At 50.8% G+C, this 15254-nt stretch overlaps 1 protein-coding gene across 17 annotated transcripts in view; it reads left to right on the plus strand.

Annotated features, from left to right (window-relative positions):
- The window catches only part of MSI2 (musashi RNA binding protein 2), a 227212-nt gene that overhangs the window by 119557 nt on the left and 92401 nt on the right, over positions 1-15254 (plus strand). For all 17 annotated transcript variants that reach the window (XR_011089017.1, XM_068656175.1, XM_068656179.1 and 14 more), the window contains one exon: positions 15197-15245. Coding sequence is in view for 16 of the 17 variants with exons in the window: in XM_068656175.1 (XP_068512276.1) it covers positions 15197-15245 (49 nt within the window). In the remaining variant the exon portion in view is untranslated. The remainder of the gene's footprint in view (positions 1-15196; positions 15246-15254) is intronic.

Genomic DNA, 15254 nt, shown 5'->3' on the forward strand with positions numbered 1-15254 from the left:
TAAATAATGTAAAATGCTCGTTTGCATTAGTGACATTCTCTTGGCACAGAAGTGCTGGCAAAGCCCTCGGGCCACAGTGAGTGTATGTGAAGGAAAACCATCCGGATTCTTTGAATTTTGGTAGTATTTTGGCTGGTCATTACACAGCTCCTCTGAAGAGGCTTCCTGGGCTCTTAAAAAACCCCCTGAGGAAGGGAGTAAGGAAGCAGCTGGCTATGTCCACCAGGCACAGGCAAAGCAAGCGGGCGCGAATTTACTGTGTCGAAATACAATTTTGAAAGAATAAGACGTGGAAGATTGAAGTAGAAAATTGAGAGATAAGGAAGAGTTAAAAGGGCCTGCGTCCTACAGCTGGGGCAGCAAGGTTAAATCTGCCTACCTGTGGCCTGCTGTGGGTTTAGTGGTGAGATCAGCCCTGCGGCCGTACTTACGGGAGGGGTGTAAATCTCAGTGCTCAAGGCACTTACATCTGGGTTAGGGGAAGCACAACCCAGCAGAGAGCTCTCTTGCCTCAACCTCTTGGAGGTGGGGACAGATCCTTTCGCTTCTTCCTAAGAAGTTTTCCAGCGTGCAGCTGGCATTTGAAAACACGCTATTAATAAATTTGTGAACCTTTTAATTGTTTGTTTCCACATTATTTTTCTTTCTTTCGTACTTCTTCTCTTTTTTTCCCTTGCTTATTTTAAGCATTGGTTTCGAAATGAATGCTCTGCTTACTGCCGTCCTTTATCATGTAATGTTTTCAGCAGACACTCAAGAATTAAATATGTACAATTTCCATAATACTGATTATCCCTGTTTAAGTGCTATTTTAGAGGGCATTAATTTCTGTTGCAGCAGCAGCCGCAGCATTAGCCCCACCAGCTTTCCCTCTGTGCCTGAGACTCGCTTTTGGTGGGAGCCACGACTTGGCCTGAGTTGTGCCTCGCCCTTGTTTTAGCCCCGCGCTCTGAAGGGAAGCAGCCAGGCAGGCGGAGGAGTTGGTGCTTTGTTTGAAGGAGGCTGCCTCTGTCACTTTTGATATCTTCTGTTTTTTGTATGCAGAAACACAAAGCGCAATTAGAATACAGTTATATATCCTCATAGTTATTAAAGCTTGGATTAACATGACATAAAGTTTTGTCTGGGGAGCCTTTTGCTATGGCTCAGGGAGCATTTTTGTGTGACAGTAATAGGCTACAGTTAATATACTTGAATGATACCAGAATCTGTGTAATAAGACAGAACAAAGGGGGTTTATTTGAAGCTGAATTACAAAGGTGGAATTATCATTGTGAACGATCCACTGAGATGGGAGCTTAGTTATTGTATCTTGTCTTATTTCAGCATAATAAAGTGTAGCCAGTGAAGCAAAGTTTGAAAATATATATACGCCTCTCGGAAGGACACCTTGTCAGTCACCGGGATTGATGCATGGACCTGTCACCTTTATTCTTCACACCCAAATCCTCTCTTTGCCCATTTTTTCGCTTTGCTTGATTTACAGAGCCTGTTTGCCGTGATTCAAGAGTCTCTTGTAGCAGTTCTAGGAGAGATTCATCACCGGGCCATAATCCATTCAAATAGCTTTTGGGCAAGAAATGAGAAGTGTTTGAAGCCCAGGGGTCTATGACAAAATTTTAACAGGCAGCTGTTGAGCCCTGCAGAGGAAGAAAGGGGAGGGCTTTGTTGTTCCGCAGGGCTTCCAGGAGAAAAAGGGCCGGAAAGGTGGGAGCTGCCCCTCGAGAGCTGCTTGCTGCGCTGGGGGGATTCGCCTCCGGCCGCGGGCAGCTGAGTCGAAGCAGCCGGTGCCAGCGTTATCTCATTACCGTACGGATTTTATTTCACGTCTATGCTTTTAACCTCTGAAATGGTTTAATTGTTTTGCCGCGCCGGGGAGTTGATACAGCCTGAGCAGTGAGCTGCCTGGCTCAGCGGAGGGGCTGCGCTTCGCTCCTGCCACGCGTCGGTCCCCGGGACATGGGGTGCTCAGCAGGAGCGAGGGGAGCACGGCGGGCGTACCCGGGTGTGTGCCCCTCTGCAGGGACCCACACACAGGTATAGGGCAGATGGAAACGGCAGCTTTGGAAATCCCTGCAAATGTGTGTTGTTTTGGTCAGCAGTACAAATAAGACATCCTTTAAAAAAAAAAAAAGGTGAACCATGAGGAATTCCTTAGGTTCGCATTCAGTCCATGTGTAATACTGTCTCAGGGAGCAGGATGCCCTGAATTGCGGGTAGAATAAGGGGTTTGGCAGGGGGCTGGGTTGTTTTGCTGCATTTAGGGTTGGTGTGCTGGGCTGATGGGATCGGTCCCCTGCAGAGCACCTCGGCGTCCCCTGGGAAAACACGCCCAGGAAGCGCACCTTATTATAACAATTACATCAGCTTTTGGCCAGAGAGGACGGCATCCGTAGCCAGATGCTGTTTTGTGTTTTAAAGGCTGCAATGTTCTTTCCCAGACAAGTGGGCTCCCCTGCCCCATGGTGCCCGGCCTCCTGCCCCGTTGGCTGCCCCACTGGCTGCTCAGCCACGTCGGTGCTGAGAGCGAGCCCCCTGCCCGTGCCTCAAATCCCCGTTATGTGGGTAATGAGGGTGGAGGAGGAGCATCCTTTCCTTTAATTTTCATTTGTAATCTGAAGAAAATGATTTCGTTTTTCACACACATTGTTTTGATGATTTAAGTAGCTGCAGGAGGTTGAATGGCTTCTGCGTGGCTTTAAACAAAAAAAAATCTCACAAGAGAATTTTTGGTTTTTATTTTTTGCAGTAAGGTCTGAAAGAGTAGTAACGCGGTTTCAGAAACCCAGGAATCACGGCGATGCCGGTAATTCCCGTGCTGTCCAGGGGTAATTAAAAAATACAGCTGGACCTTGGTTTCAGGTGGCTGGGTAAGGCTCTGTCAAAGCGATGAGCGCTTGCCGTGCTGACACGTGTGAAACTCAATTTACCCACCACTAGCCGTAGTTCGTGGGCATTAAATCTCTCCTAACAACGTGACGCTCGGGCACAGCAGGATGCGATGGCATTAGAGGAGCTCCGAGGGGCACGCAGTTAGGTTTAGGTGTGAGAGGATCTGTGCCGTGCCTCAGCCAGGGCTGCTAATTGCTTGCTTTTTAATATTGTATTCAGCCTTAACAGCCTGCTCCCCGGCAGATTGCCTTTCCCAGCACTGCCATTACCGAGGAGCCCGGGCAGAGTGGGAAGGGCTGGAGCAGGGGGGCTGAAATCAAGGTGGTGCTTTACAAATCCATCCCGGCAGCCCCAACTAGTGTTCCAGGCTGAGCTCTGTGATTGAGCTCAAATTAAGCGGGGTCAGGCTGCAGCAAGCGTCCCAAGCGCTGCAGTGATCAGAATGGCATTTCCAGCCCAGTGCTCCTCGTCCTGTAAAACCCGAGGGCAGGAGGCAGGCAGGGAGTGCCGGGGCTGATGGGCGATGGGTGCTGGTGATTGCCACCAGAGGTTGCGGGTGATGATGGTTTTCTGTGGCGAACACATTTCAGAGATGCATTCCCACAAACCTTTACCTTCCGTCTGCTAATCAAGACTTCTGGCATATTTTTAAAAGAGCCAAAGGACAAGTCTGAGCCCCCAAACAACAGGAATCGGGCTAGTGCTTCACTGGTAACACCTCTCCCTGTGCTGAGGGTGGAACGCTGCTGCAGCTCCAGGGAAGCTCCTGCTCCCAGCTCCGCCGTGTAAAGGCCGTGGCAGAGCTCTTGTCTTTTCAAGAGGCTTGTGAAAGCACATCCAGGAACTTTGGCTGCCCCGTTTTTGTTGCTGATGGTGACAACAGGACGATCACTTCTGCTGCCTGTGCGTCGGTGCCATGAGCTGCTGGAGCAGGCAGCGCGTCTCACTGCGTGTGCTGGGGATAGCGGGGCTCTGGTCCAAGGAGCAGCCTAAAAAAGAGCCATAAATCAGAAGTGAGATGAGTTTGGTGTGAGCACGGTTCTCCGAATTCCCACCTTGTTAGCAGCCAGGCCAGGAGTTGAGGACGTGGCCCTGTGCCGCAGCCTGCAGCACCTGCTGCGGGGACCTGGCTCCGGGCTGGTTTTCCAGGGATTAAAAAAAAAAACACTAAACAAAAGCCCTGTTTGATACGGGGTTGAGAGACAAGCGAGGAGAGAGCTCTGTTTAGAAGAAATAGCCTGGGAAAAGTATTCTTTAATATGCAAGTCAGTAAATGAAAAGAACAATAAAAGGAAAAAGGATCTAGCAGGAAATAAAATGAAACTTTTTTTCATTACAGTGAAGGAAAACTTAGATGAGTTTTTCTTTGCTAATAAACTACGCTGTTTCATTTTGCAGCTGAGCCTTTTTCTGAAGCTGACTGTGGCAATTGTTCATACTTGTGTTTTTTTTTAAACTCCGGGCAATAAAAAAAGCCCTTCATGCATCAGGAAGCATAGTAACGCAATACTTGTCTTATCTGCGCACTTATTCAGCAGGTATTTACAGAAGGGCAGTAGGAAGCTCTTTAAACTCTATCCTGTTACTTTGCTCAGGATGTTGCTTCATCAGATCTGTTTAACTGTGGCTGTCTGACACTGGAGCTGTGCTCCAAAGGCATCTTTGAAGACCCACACCTTGGTTTCCCATGAGCAGGGTTTTTCTCTCTGTGCTCTGTAACAGGCAAAGCTCTGAGCGAGGCTTTACTGCGTGGCACGGGGGCACTGAACGAAAGCTGTAGCTTATTGCTGCTCATTTAGTGGGTAAGGAAACCTGCGCATTAATGGTTTTTGTTTATACTCTTGAATGTGGCGGAGGGGCACGTGGTTGCTTTATTTCTTCTGCAGGTTTTGTGGCCAGGTGAGGAGGAGCTCAGGGTAATGCAACGATGCAGGACACGGCCCTGGTACTGCCGGGAGAGTTGTGGGGTGCTGGTCCCTCGATTCCAGACAGAGCTTAGAAGGAAAATGTTAAAATAAAATTGTTCTGTTCAAATAACACATCTTGTGCTTAATTGGACTTAACTGTGTGCTTAAAATTGAGCCACACTTAACAGGAGTTTTCACGTATTAGGGATTGCTCCCGAAACAGTCAGTGCCTGATTCGGGGTCCAATGTATTCCACTTCAGCTGGTGCTCGGAGAGATGAGTTCTGATGCTCTTTCTGGCATGTGGCTTTTAATGGTCTCTCTGCATCTAGTTATTTGGCATGTTTGTTTGTAGTAAACAAAACAGCTGCTCGCTTTTTAGCGTTGCATCAGTAGGGAAAATGCTGGGTTTGGAAAGAAAAGGCTGCACGCTGTACGTAGCGCACTTCATCCAAGGACCTGCAAGTGCTCCGCAAATATTTGAAGCTCCCTCCGCCACCGAGGGAGGCTGGCGCCTCGTTTATTCTTTGTGCTGCCTGCCTGGAGCCCGGGGAGGCCGGTGGCACGGCTGGAGGAACAGCCGAGGCCTGGAGATTTGGATCTTCCCAGATTTGGATCTTTGGAGCTTCCCAGATCTGTGCAGGGCAGGCAGCACGGCTCAAGTATTGTTTGGAAAAGAAAACAGATTGCAACTTTGCAGTGCTAATATGCAAACGAGCACTGTGAAGGGAGGAAGAATTATTTCTGCTGACGGCAGCTAATGTGCCGTGAAAGTAAAATCACAAACTGCCTCGCACCTGGCTTGCTGAAATGCTGAAGGAGCAATGTTCCACCCGCTGCTCCGCGGCCGCAGCGCTGCAGAGCCGTGTGAGCAGGAGAGGTCGGCCCGTGCCTGCCCCCGGCTCCTGCCGGGGCGTTTGGGTGGATGGGGAGACTCCTGAACGCTGGTGGGGCTGCTGAGACTCCGTCTGAGAGCCCCTGCCTGAGTAAAGGAGCTGGGATGAACTTCAGTGTTGTCAGCTCCTGTGGCTGTGCCTTTGCTCTTGTGCTGCTTGATAGATTTAAGCTTCAGTTCGGAGTGCTGTGGTGATACAGAGATCTCCGCGTTCACTTACTAAAGAGCAAAAGTGCTCCTTCGTTTCACCTGGAGAAGCTTAAAAATGTAAACCCTCATGTGTGAGTGCCAGAAACAGAAAGAATATTTAAAAATTATTGTGCACATTGAAAAGTATTGTGTGCGTTTGTCTTATATTTTTGTCTGGTGATAACTTCTGTAGGCAGGGAGAGAGGGCAGAGGGCTGGGAGCAGAGCAGAACTCACAAAAAAATGGGGAAAGCACTTGTGAGAAGTTACTCTATAGAAAATTAATGCATAATGCACGTGTATGCATATGGGGAGGCAGGATGCCTCGTATAGATAGAAGAGGGTGCATGTGAGAAGTCGGTCTCCTGATTCTGGCAGGGAAGTAGAGGTCGAGATTTCAAGGGTTGTGTTGGCCCTGGGACCACACACGGGTCACTTCAAGTGGCTGTAGCCTGAGTTCCCTTTGAGTCCCACCCTCTGCCCCGTCTATGAGGTGGGTAAAACACAAGGGTGTTTTGAGGCAGGGTGAGCTGGATGCTTGTAAGCCAGTTTGGAGGCTCTCCAGCAGACGTTTTGAACGAGATGTGTCCCTGCCTCTCTGTGCAGGGCAGCAGTGGGAGGCCTGGGAGGCCGTGGGGTCAGGATACGCTCCTTGTCCTGCGTTGTAACGCGTATGGGAGTGTTTCTAGTTGTTGACGTGTGTTTTAAAGCTATCAGTTGCTCCCTGTCTCGTACTGTAGCATGGACCAAGTTTGATCACAGAAGAAATTCCTGTGGCACTGATTTCTGACAGAAATATGGATTGGAGTCGCTGCTCTAATTCACAAGTGTGTTTTGTTAACCGAGTGCTACAGCTTCATGTAAACATGTGTATCGTGTGGCATCGGATCAGTCTGCCTCAAGAAACGGGTACGGACGTCTGCTTTGTGTCCTCTGTTGCATTAGCTCGTGCTGTTTTAAAGCAAGCGGCTTCAGAAAGGGGGGTGAGGCCTGCTGCTGCGCTTGTCCCTGTGTGTGATCGGATGCCCAAAATGCTGGAGAGGGAGGAGGTGAGCGTCTCTGTGCCCCACTGTGGTGTGGGGTCTGCCCTCGGCAGTGCTCGTGGGGCTGACCCTTGCTGTGGGGCTGGCTCCGACTGCCGCTTGGGCTGCCCCTGCCGTGAATGCTGCCTGTGGGCAGAAGCCACTGCATGGCGATGGCTCCCCCTGGCCTGGCACAGGTGACAACCCGTACCAGTGCTGAGCCACGGCCATACTGGTGCTGGCCACCTCGGGACCTGCCAGCTGTGGGTGATTTACTGCTGCAGCAGCGGTGTATTTGTCTCCCTGTCGAGCTGCAGAGGTAATGGTGTCTCCTGAGGGTAATTAACACAGAGATGCTGTGGTGCTCAGATGCTGCCTTCTGTGGCCAGGTCCGTGCCTGTGTTATGCTGGTGGACAAAAAAGGGGTCATCCTGGAAGCTTTTGCTTTATTTATAAGGCATTTGTCATCTGTGTTGCCATCCGGACATGTTTCAAGTGCATCGTCCCCGAGTGGCACCGCTCCAGGCCCTGAGGTGATGGAGGCCACGGGCGTTCAGGCACCACTCTGAGGACAAGACGCCACTCTTTGTGGTGAAATTTTTAGTTCATTGTTTAGTTCACCCTAGCTCTGGGGGTTTGTGCTCCTACTGACCAAGTCCAGCCCCCGGTGCCTGCTGTGGGGGCTGCCTGCACCCTCAGCACCCTTCTCCATGGGGGTCTCGCAGCAGGGCCCTGTGGCCTCCTGAGCCACGGCCTCCATGCCGGCTCAGCCACCTCTGTTACTCCGTTTCAGAAAGGCAGCACTGGAACCTATTTCCCCGTCAAGCTAAGCAGACCCAGGGGACGGCTGCCCCGCATGCTGGCGGGCATAAATTGTTCTGGGCAATTAGACCTGGCTGCGGGACTTGATTGCGGAGGAGATCAGAGCAGGCCCAAGGCTTTGCTCCGACCCAGGCAGGCTGTTCTGTCTCCGTAAAAGCACAACAAGCATGTTCGTGCCCTGAAGCCAAGGAGGGGGCAATGCTGTGATGGTTCTGTGCTGCTCTCGTCTGCAGCTTGATTTCCATCACGAAAGGCGTCCCTGAAGCAGGGGGTGACAGGCGCCTGGAGGCCAGGGCCACCTCGGGCACTGCCGGTGCCTGGATGCCGTTAGGAGTTGTGAAGCCCTCTCCTAGAGAGGCTCGTCCTGCCTCCCCCTTTCTTGCAGCAACCTGTGCACCTCCCTGGTGGTGCTTCCCAGCCTGGGTATTTTGTACCTTTGGAGAAATGTCCCCGGAGCTTACACAGTGCCTTCTGTTCTGCTGGATGCAGGGGGTCATCAACTCAAGCTGACGTTGCACTGTCCTACTGGCACTGGCCCTGTTTGCTGTCTTCCTTCCTGTTCTCACTGCCTTCTCCACAGCTGGTGGTGTAGTGCCCAGCAGTCCCTGTTGCCAGAGAACTGCCTTGATGTTTCCAAGTGCTTTTTCCAAGAGCCTTGACTTCCCACTCAGTGGTGTTAGGTAATGTGTGGCAGGCCAAAGGGAAACTCCCAGGAGTCCTCACAGAGTTTATAACCTGGTCAGCGAGTGACAAACTACCTCGCTTTCATCAATACTTCATTTTATTAAGGAATTAGCATTAAGGAATTCATGAGAAATTGTGCATGGAGTCATGTTTAATTTGTCCTACTGTGGAAAGCTTTTTTTTTTTTCTTCTGGAGAGCATTAGTCACTCCAGCATCGCCCTTGGTAGGGTAAGTGTTGAGTAACGTCTTGGCTTGTCGCGGGAGCGTTTTGAAGTCCAGGAGTAGCCACTGTGATTTTTGGCAAGCAATTGGGATGCTCTTTGCCATGTCACGGCTGGTGAGCAAGCCCCGAGATTAACGTGATTGAATGACTGTTTTAATTTCAGCCCCGATGGAGCAAAATTAGTTACAATGATATGTGTGTGTTGAATAAAATTGTAGTTTTATTAGCTATAATTGCTGAAGAAGACTTTTTAAAGACTTGACTGCTGGGGGGAAAGATTGCTAGCACTGGAATTTGTTCTTGCACAGTATGGCATTGATTATTATCGCGGCGTGTAATGGGCCGGCCCCTGGTTGGTAAGTTGTCACTGTGCAACGCTGGGACGCGCCCAGCGAGGGACCCCACCGTGTGTCCCCAGCCCCTGGGGAGCTCTGCACGACTCGTGACTGATCCGCAGAGGTTGCCAGCCTGGTGCCATGCACCCGTGGCCACAGAGCAGTCACAGTTGGTGCTTTTGGCCCTGGCGGTCCCCAGCCGAGGAGGTGGTGGCCGTCGGGTACAGTGGGATGGGGACCTGTCACCTCCCCTCCGCTGGGCTGCGGCTCCTGAGCAGGGGCTGCACTGGGAGGAGGGGGGGGTGCTCGTGATGGAGAGAGAGGAAAAGGTTAAAGTATTTGTTTCTTTGTTTAATTCCATTGTAATCAAACCCAGGGGCCTGGTGTGGAGGAACAATTTTTTCTAACTGTCTGGCATGCGATATGCATTTGTCTTAATTTATGTGGGGGGAGGTTGTAAATCTGCAGAAGCGCAGTGCTGGCGCTTAGATTTCACATGCGTATTTAAAATAATAGCACCTGACAGTTTACTAGGAGCTAAGAGGTTTTTCTGCTTCAGAAAGCAAAATATTGTAAGAGTTGTGCAGTTTGTATAAATAATTTGAGGAATTAGGCCAGAATATCCAGCACACCTCTCTGGAAGAGCAGAAGATGTGATAGACCTGTAAGGTTTACAGACCTGGGGCAGAGGGGTAGGAACACAGCCCAGACACGGAGCTGAATGTCAGCCCTTTGTAATTTCTTTTCTCCGAGGACCTCATCTCAGTTCCCACAGCGTTCGGTTGCGGTCATTTCATTTCCCTGGCCTCATTCTGCTTTACCTTGAAGGGATGGGAAAGGTGGCTTGGGAGTGCTGGAGGTGAGCAGCCCCTGCCAGATCCCTCACAGCTCTGCCGTGGGGTCCTGGGGGCAGGCAGGAGGGCCCCCACCTGCTCTGGACGTGTTGGGAACTCGGGGTTTGGGTCAGGACAGGCTTTGCTGGGCTGGACGAGGAGTAGAGGCTGCTGCGTGGTTATGAGTTACAACTGTGAAAGTCGGTGGTTCCCCATGGAGGTTTTACTGAGCAAACTTGGTTCAAAGGGAAAAAAAGAACTTGGAACATGAAATAGGGGCTGCTCTTCCTCCCCTGCATCACCCTGTAAATAACCGCCAGCTTTACAAGGTGCATTTCCAGGAGCTGTCCCTGCAGACGGAGCAGCGGCAGCGCCCGGAGCTGTGCCCTGCCCGGCCGTGTGGGCGGCTCTGCAGGGCGCACACTGGTGGTGCTTCCTCTCCCCCCCAAACTGCTCCCTTTATGGGGGGGGTTTCCTGGGTCCTGGATCCCATTCCTGATCCCAGAGCTTCCCCAGTGGCCCTGTGTGGTGGTCCCGCAGTGAAGAGGCACTGTGGGGTCTTCGCTGGCTCCAGGGGAACCAGCTACAATTTTTGGTCTGATTTCAAATGCCTTGGCTCAGCGTACAAATCTGGGTTGTAGAACAAGACCAGAAATGAAGTTTCCCAGAAAACGTCCAGTTTCAGTCATTCCAGCTTTCCAGCGAGGTTTTCACTGATTTGGGTGGCAGCAGCTGTGGTGGCTGATTCAAATTCCTGTCCTCCGGAGAGGCACCGAATTGCTTCTTAGCTCTGTAGAAGATTCAGGCTGTTCATTAAGGTGTGAGCGCTGATGGGCTGCCACCAGGTTTGATCATCTCTGACCGCTCAGGACTACCCTGCAGAAAACGAGAGGAGTTGAAAATCCCTCCGAGGAAAGTGGGAGGAATGAAAGGAGAATATTGTGCATTCGAGTTCTGGCTGGGTCAGTTGCATTAAATTCAGAGCCTTTCTGAGTACAATTAATAGTCATTTTATTTAGGTCATCCTGGTTTTGTTGCTTGAAATATATGTCGCCATTAAGGTGGAAGAAAATCAAATACATTTATCTCTGTGAAGCCTTTTGTGAACTGGTTGGGCATATTTTAAATAACCCAGGGAACTGTTAGGATTATTAAAGCCTTTGGCTCCTCCAATTTTTTTTTTCTTTCCTCCTCTTATTCCCTATTCCTCCTTCCAGGCAGTGATTAAAGAAGTGGGTATAGCCCTTCCTCCTCTTAGAGCCCCAAGTGGATCAGAAAAAAAAGGTTAAATAAACTAAAACCCATTACTTAGGCTTTATGTAAGAAACTGGGTCTAAATTGGATGTGTGTGGGGCATGCAGGGACAGGGGAGAAGGATTCCAGACTTAGGAAGTGTCCGTTTGCTCCTGGCATTATCTGGCAGGTCCGTCTGTCTTGTCTTTGCCCTGAGTGCAAAGACTTTGTGTATATTTTATAATACTCTCCCATTTGATGCTCATTATTACTTAGGATTCATCAGCTCCTTTCAGCCTCCACGTTGAGCTAGAGTGCGTTGGAGGATAGGCACCCGCTTCGGGGTTGCCCGGTGCTCCTGACCACTGAATCCATGCCGTGGGACATCCTCATGGTCTGCTGTCACAGGCAGCCCCTCAGGGGCTCCGGCTGCTGGCTGGGGGCTGAGGACACGGGGCTGAAGATGGGGATGGGGATATGGGGAGGGCAGCTCTGCCACCAGCAGTCCTCTGCTTCTGGTGGGGAGCCGGGGCTGCCGCTCAAGCACACGGGGCTGAAATCACCCCGGCTTCCAGGAGCACTGGGTGCTGTAGAGGTGGTCTGAAACGCTGCCCAGGCCCTGTAAAACCCCTGCCAGTTGCTGCAGGTGGCTGATCTTGCTTTGGGGTGAAGCTCTCTGCTCTGATTCCCCTGCCTGAGGTACGGAGGCTGTGTCCTCTCTGGCCCTTGGGGTCTGTGGTAGGCAAATAGTCCTGGGCGCATCCCTGCCAAGCCTCGGAGCTGGGATTGTCTCCAGTCCTGGTTCTGCCCCTGCAGAAAACTTCCTTCTTTTTTGTCAGCAAGGCGTGAGCTGCATGTTGTGAGGTGAGGTCTGGAAAACTCACTGCTCGAGCATCTTTAAAACACCGGGCAAGCAAAGGAACCTGCTCGTGGAGGAGGGGGTTAACTGCTGGGCAGCCGCAGCTCCTGAGCCTGCTCAAGTTTCATTGAGTTGCATCTATGTTGTTTTTCTTCCCTTGAAATAGGGATCAATTTGCTTACTACAGGGTTTACTGCCGGTTACCTTGACTGTGTCCCTTCTTTCTCCTTGATGAAAACTTGAACAAGCCGCTTGTGTTTGATTCACGGAGAACCGTGAGAAACGGGCTGCGTGTGTGAGGCAGTGTGGTTTGCTCATTCTATTCAGCCCTTTGTATATTCAAATTCTTCTAGTTTCAGTTCTTGCTGTTCTGCCAGATTTCCATACCATTGATGGGCTTTCTGCATTAATAAGTTTCTTTCTCCCCCTCCCTCCCATACCCTCACCACCTTTTTGCAACTGGTGAAAAGTTTTTCTAAGCGCGCTGCCCTCTCCATATTGATTTTCTTCTCCTGCTTGTCTAACCGGCTCTTAGATGTTTTATTTTGCAAAGCGTTAATAGAATTTTTCTTTTGCCGTTGCACTCTATCTATTCAGGAGGTTTCAAGAAGTCTCATTGTGTCATTGGACTATAGAGGAAAGAGGCTATTCTTCTGGTACAATGGCTGCCCTAAAAAATAACGCAGGGTGGGGTAAACTCAAAAAGGGCAGAGACGGAGATAAAATGTTCTGACCTTAGGAGACAGAAAAGATAACCAATTAGACATTGTTGAAAGGGCACCAGCTGGCCTGACGAACACCCCCCTGATTAGTTTTTCTTAAGGGCGTGCTCGGGCCGGAGCTGAAGCTCAGCTGCGGGGAGCCAGCTCCCCCCTGCCAGGCTCTGGGTTTGAACCCTGGGTCTGAGCCTTCCCCACGGAGCTGCGCGCCCGGCTCCGGCCCCAGCAGTGGGTGCAGGGGGAGCCACGCTTCTTGGGGTCCCGGCCAGCCCCACGGAAATCTCCTGGCTTAGCCCCCGCAGCCTTGGCTTGTTACTGCTAATAAGGGTTTATTTGCGTAAAAAAGATCCCTGCCAAGATCATCATGCTGGCGGAGCAGGGCATGGGTACGCACGGCACAAAACCCTGTTTGCTGGGGGGGAGATGCCAGTGGGACCTCCAAAGACCTCGGGGGTTTCTCGGGGCTCCGGGGTGGGACTCGAAGCAAGGACTTGGTGGGGGAGAGCCGCCTGGTAAAGCTCCTGGAACAGAGCATTTGGGTAAAGGGTGGTCAGCAGCCTGCCTGGCCTGAGGCCGCCACAGAGCCGCAGGGAGCAGCACGAGGTGCAGGGCATAATTCTGGTTCCCAGCGAGGCCAGGACCTGCGGGAATGAAAGATAAAGATTGCTGCAGCAGCGGAACCTCAGAGCAGAGATAAGTGGTTTCGGAAGGGTGAAGGGGAGCCCTGTCCTTATCTGCCTTCCGACAGTGCTCAGACTTGTGAGTTTTCTTCTTCAAAGCGAAGAAAGACAGCAGGACAAATGGCTTTGTGCTTGGTGTGGTTTGGAGTTTTCAGTGCCTCAGCATCTCTGGGTCTCGTTCACGATGGGTGTTCAGGAGGCGTGCTGTTCTCCGTCTCAGGGTGTTGCTATCACATTCTGCAAACTGCTCTGGAAAAGTTCCGAACAAGTTAACCAGAGACAGGTTTTAATAACCTCCAGGTACACCGTAAGGTTTTGCGGCACTGCTTTTTTATTATATCGTGGAATGTGTTTTAGTACGGTAGTTAAGAGAGGCTCAAGCTGTGTTTTTACCACCTTCCCCAAATCAGTCTCTGCTCAGCCAAGGCTGATACCGTAATTCAGCCCAGCAGCAGGCTGAGTGCGTGCTCCCCTGCATAGGAACCCTCCAGGCAAACCGGACTCCCCGAGCCGGGAATTTTAACCAGATGGGAGCTTCCAAATCCTGCTCTAATTCCAAGACCGTGTTAAGGCAGCAGAATCTGGGACGGGCACCCAAAGCGATCCCACCTTGGCACGAGGTGCTGCTCCTCTGCCCTCCGCAGCAGCCCGTCAGTGCAGGGACACCGATGGGACTTGACCTATCCTGGAGGAGAAGCTGCGGCTCCGCGTAGCTGGGGCTGCTCCCCGGCCTGATGTGCTGCATGAACACGTTGGCAGGAAGGAAGAGGTCAGCACCGAATGCGCACAAGCTGCTGGGGTGAAAGGGAGACCCTGTGGTGGCACTGCACTAGGTGAAGAGAGGGTGTAACGACATCGTCAGTCGCTTTCCCTGAGATAAATGATTTATAGAAATCCAGAATATAAAAGCGTGAAAATCTCATCGAAGTTACTGAGGGGGAAAGAAAAAAAAAAAAAAGCTTAACAAGATGACCTTCCCCCAATGTTTTCTTCAATTAAGCAGTGATGCAGGTTCTCGTCAACCCCTGGTTTAAAACAAGGAGGAGGAATAGGAAGGCTGTACGTTTTTTCGGAAGTTTTTTCAGGAAGGCTGCACAGGACCTTTCCTGCGGTGTGCAGGACTGACCTGCACCAGCCCCTGGAGACTCAGAGCAACAGCTTAAAATGTGATGGTGCTGGAAAATAAATCCCAGCACAACAGTCTGCTAAAATAAGTGTAAAATTTTAGGTGTGGCTGCACGGATTAAATGGAGGTGGAATAAATCATGCAAATAGTAATGAAAGTTGAAAGCAATTTGGTTGCACTTCAGTACGTTTCATCAGTCATCTCTCTTCTGAAGTGGAAATGCCAAGCCTGATGCGAATTAAACTTTGTCCCTCCTCCCTCTCCCCTCTTTCCTCTAGCTTTTCAAAAGGCCTTTTGAAAACCTCTGAATACCTTTTTTGGCTGACCAGATTTTACCCTGCTCATGCTCCTTGAAACCTCCTAATTCTCAGCCAAGACAGTGACTCTAATTTGGAGAAGTCGTGGGTGTGATTTGCATCCTCAATTCCTCTCTTGGTCCTTCTTTATCTCTACAAAAGGGAAAAAGGCTGAGACGGGGCATGGCTAGGGACCGATGAGGGGTGGAAGAGCTGCTTAGATGTTTGGCTTTCCGGGGCAACAGAACTTTTAATGTTCACTTTTCTGCGTTAGGATCAAATGTCAGCTAGCATGTGTTAAAAGCAGCAGATTTCCAAAAGGCAGTGCTGACCCTGAGCCAAGGAAGGAGATCTGATGCATTGCTTATATCTACCTGAACTGAGGCTGCTCCTGCCCGTGCCTCCCCTTCCCAGTGTGTTTGTGCTTTGTGAACTGTGCAGCCGGGGTTTAAAGCACGCCTCTCCCCTCTTGTGTCTTGCAGGTAGAGGACGCCATGCTTATGTTTGACAAGACGACCAACAGGCATAGAGGTAAGAGGG

The sequence above is a fragment of the Anas acuta genome, chromosome 19 (genome assembly GCF_963932015.1).
Source record: "Anas acuta chromosome 19, bAnaAcu1.1, whole genome shotgun sequence".
NCBI lineage: Eukaryota > Metazoa > Chordata > Aves > Anseriformes > Anatidae > Anas > Anas acuta.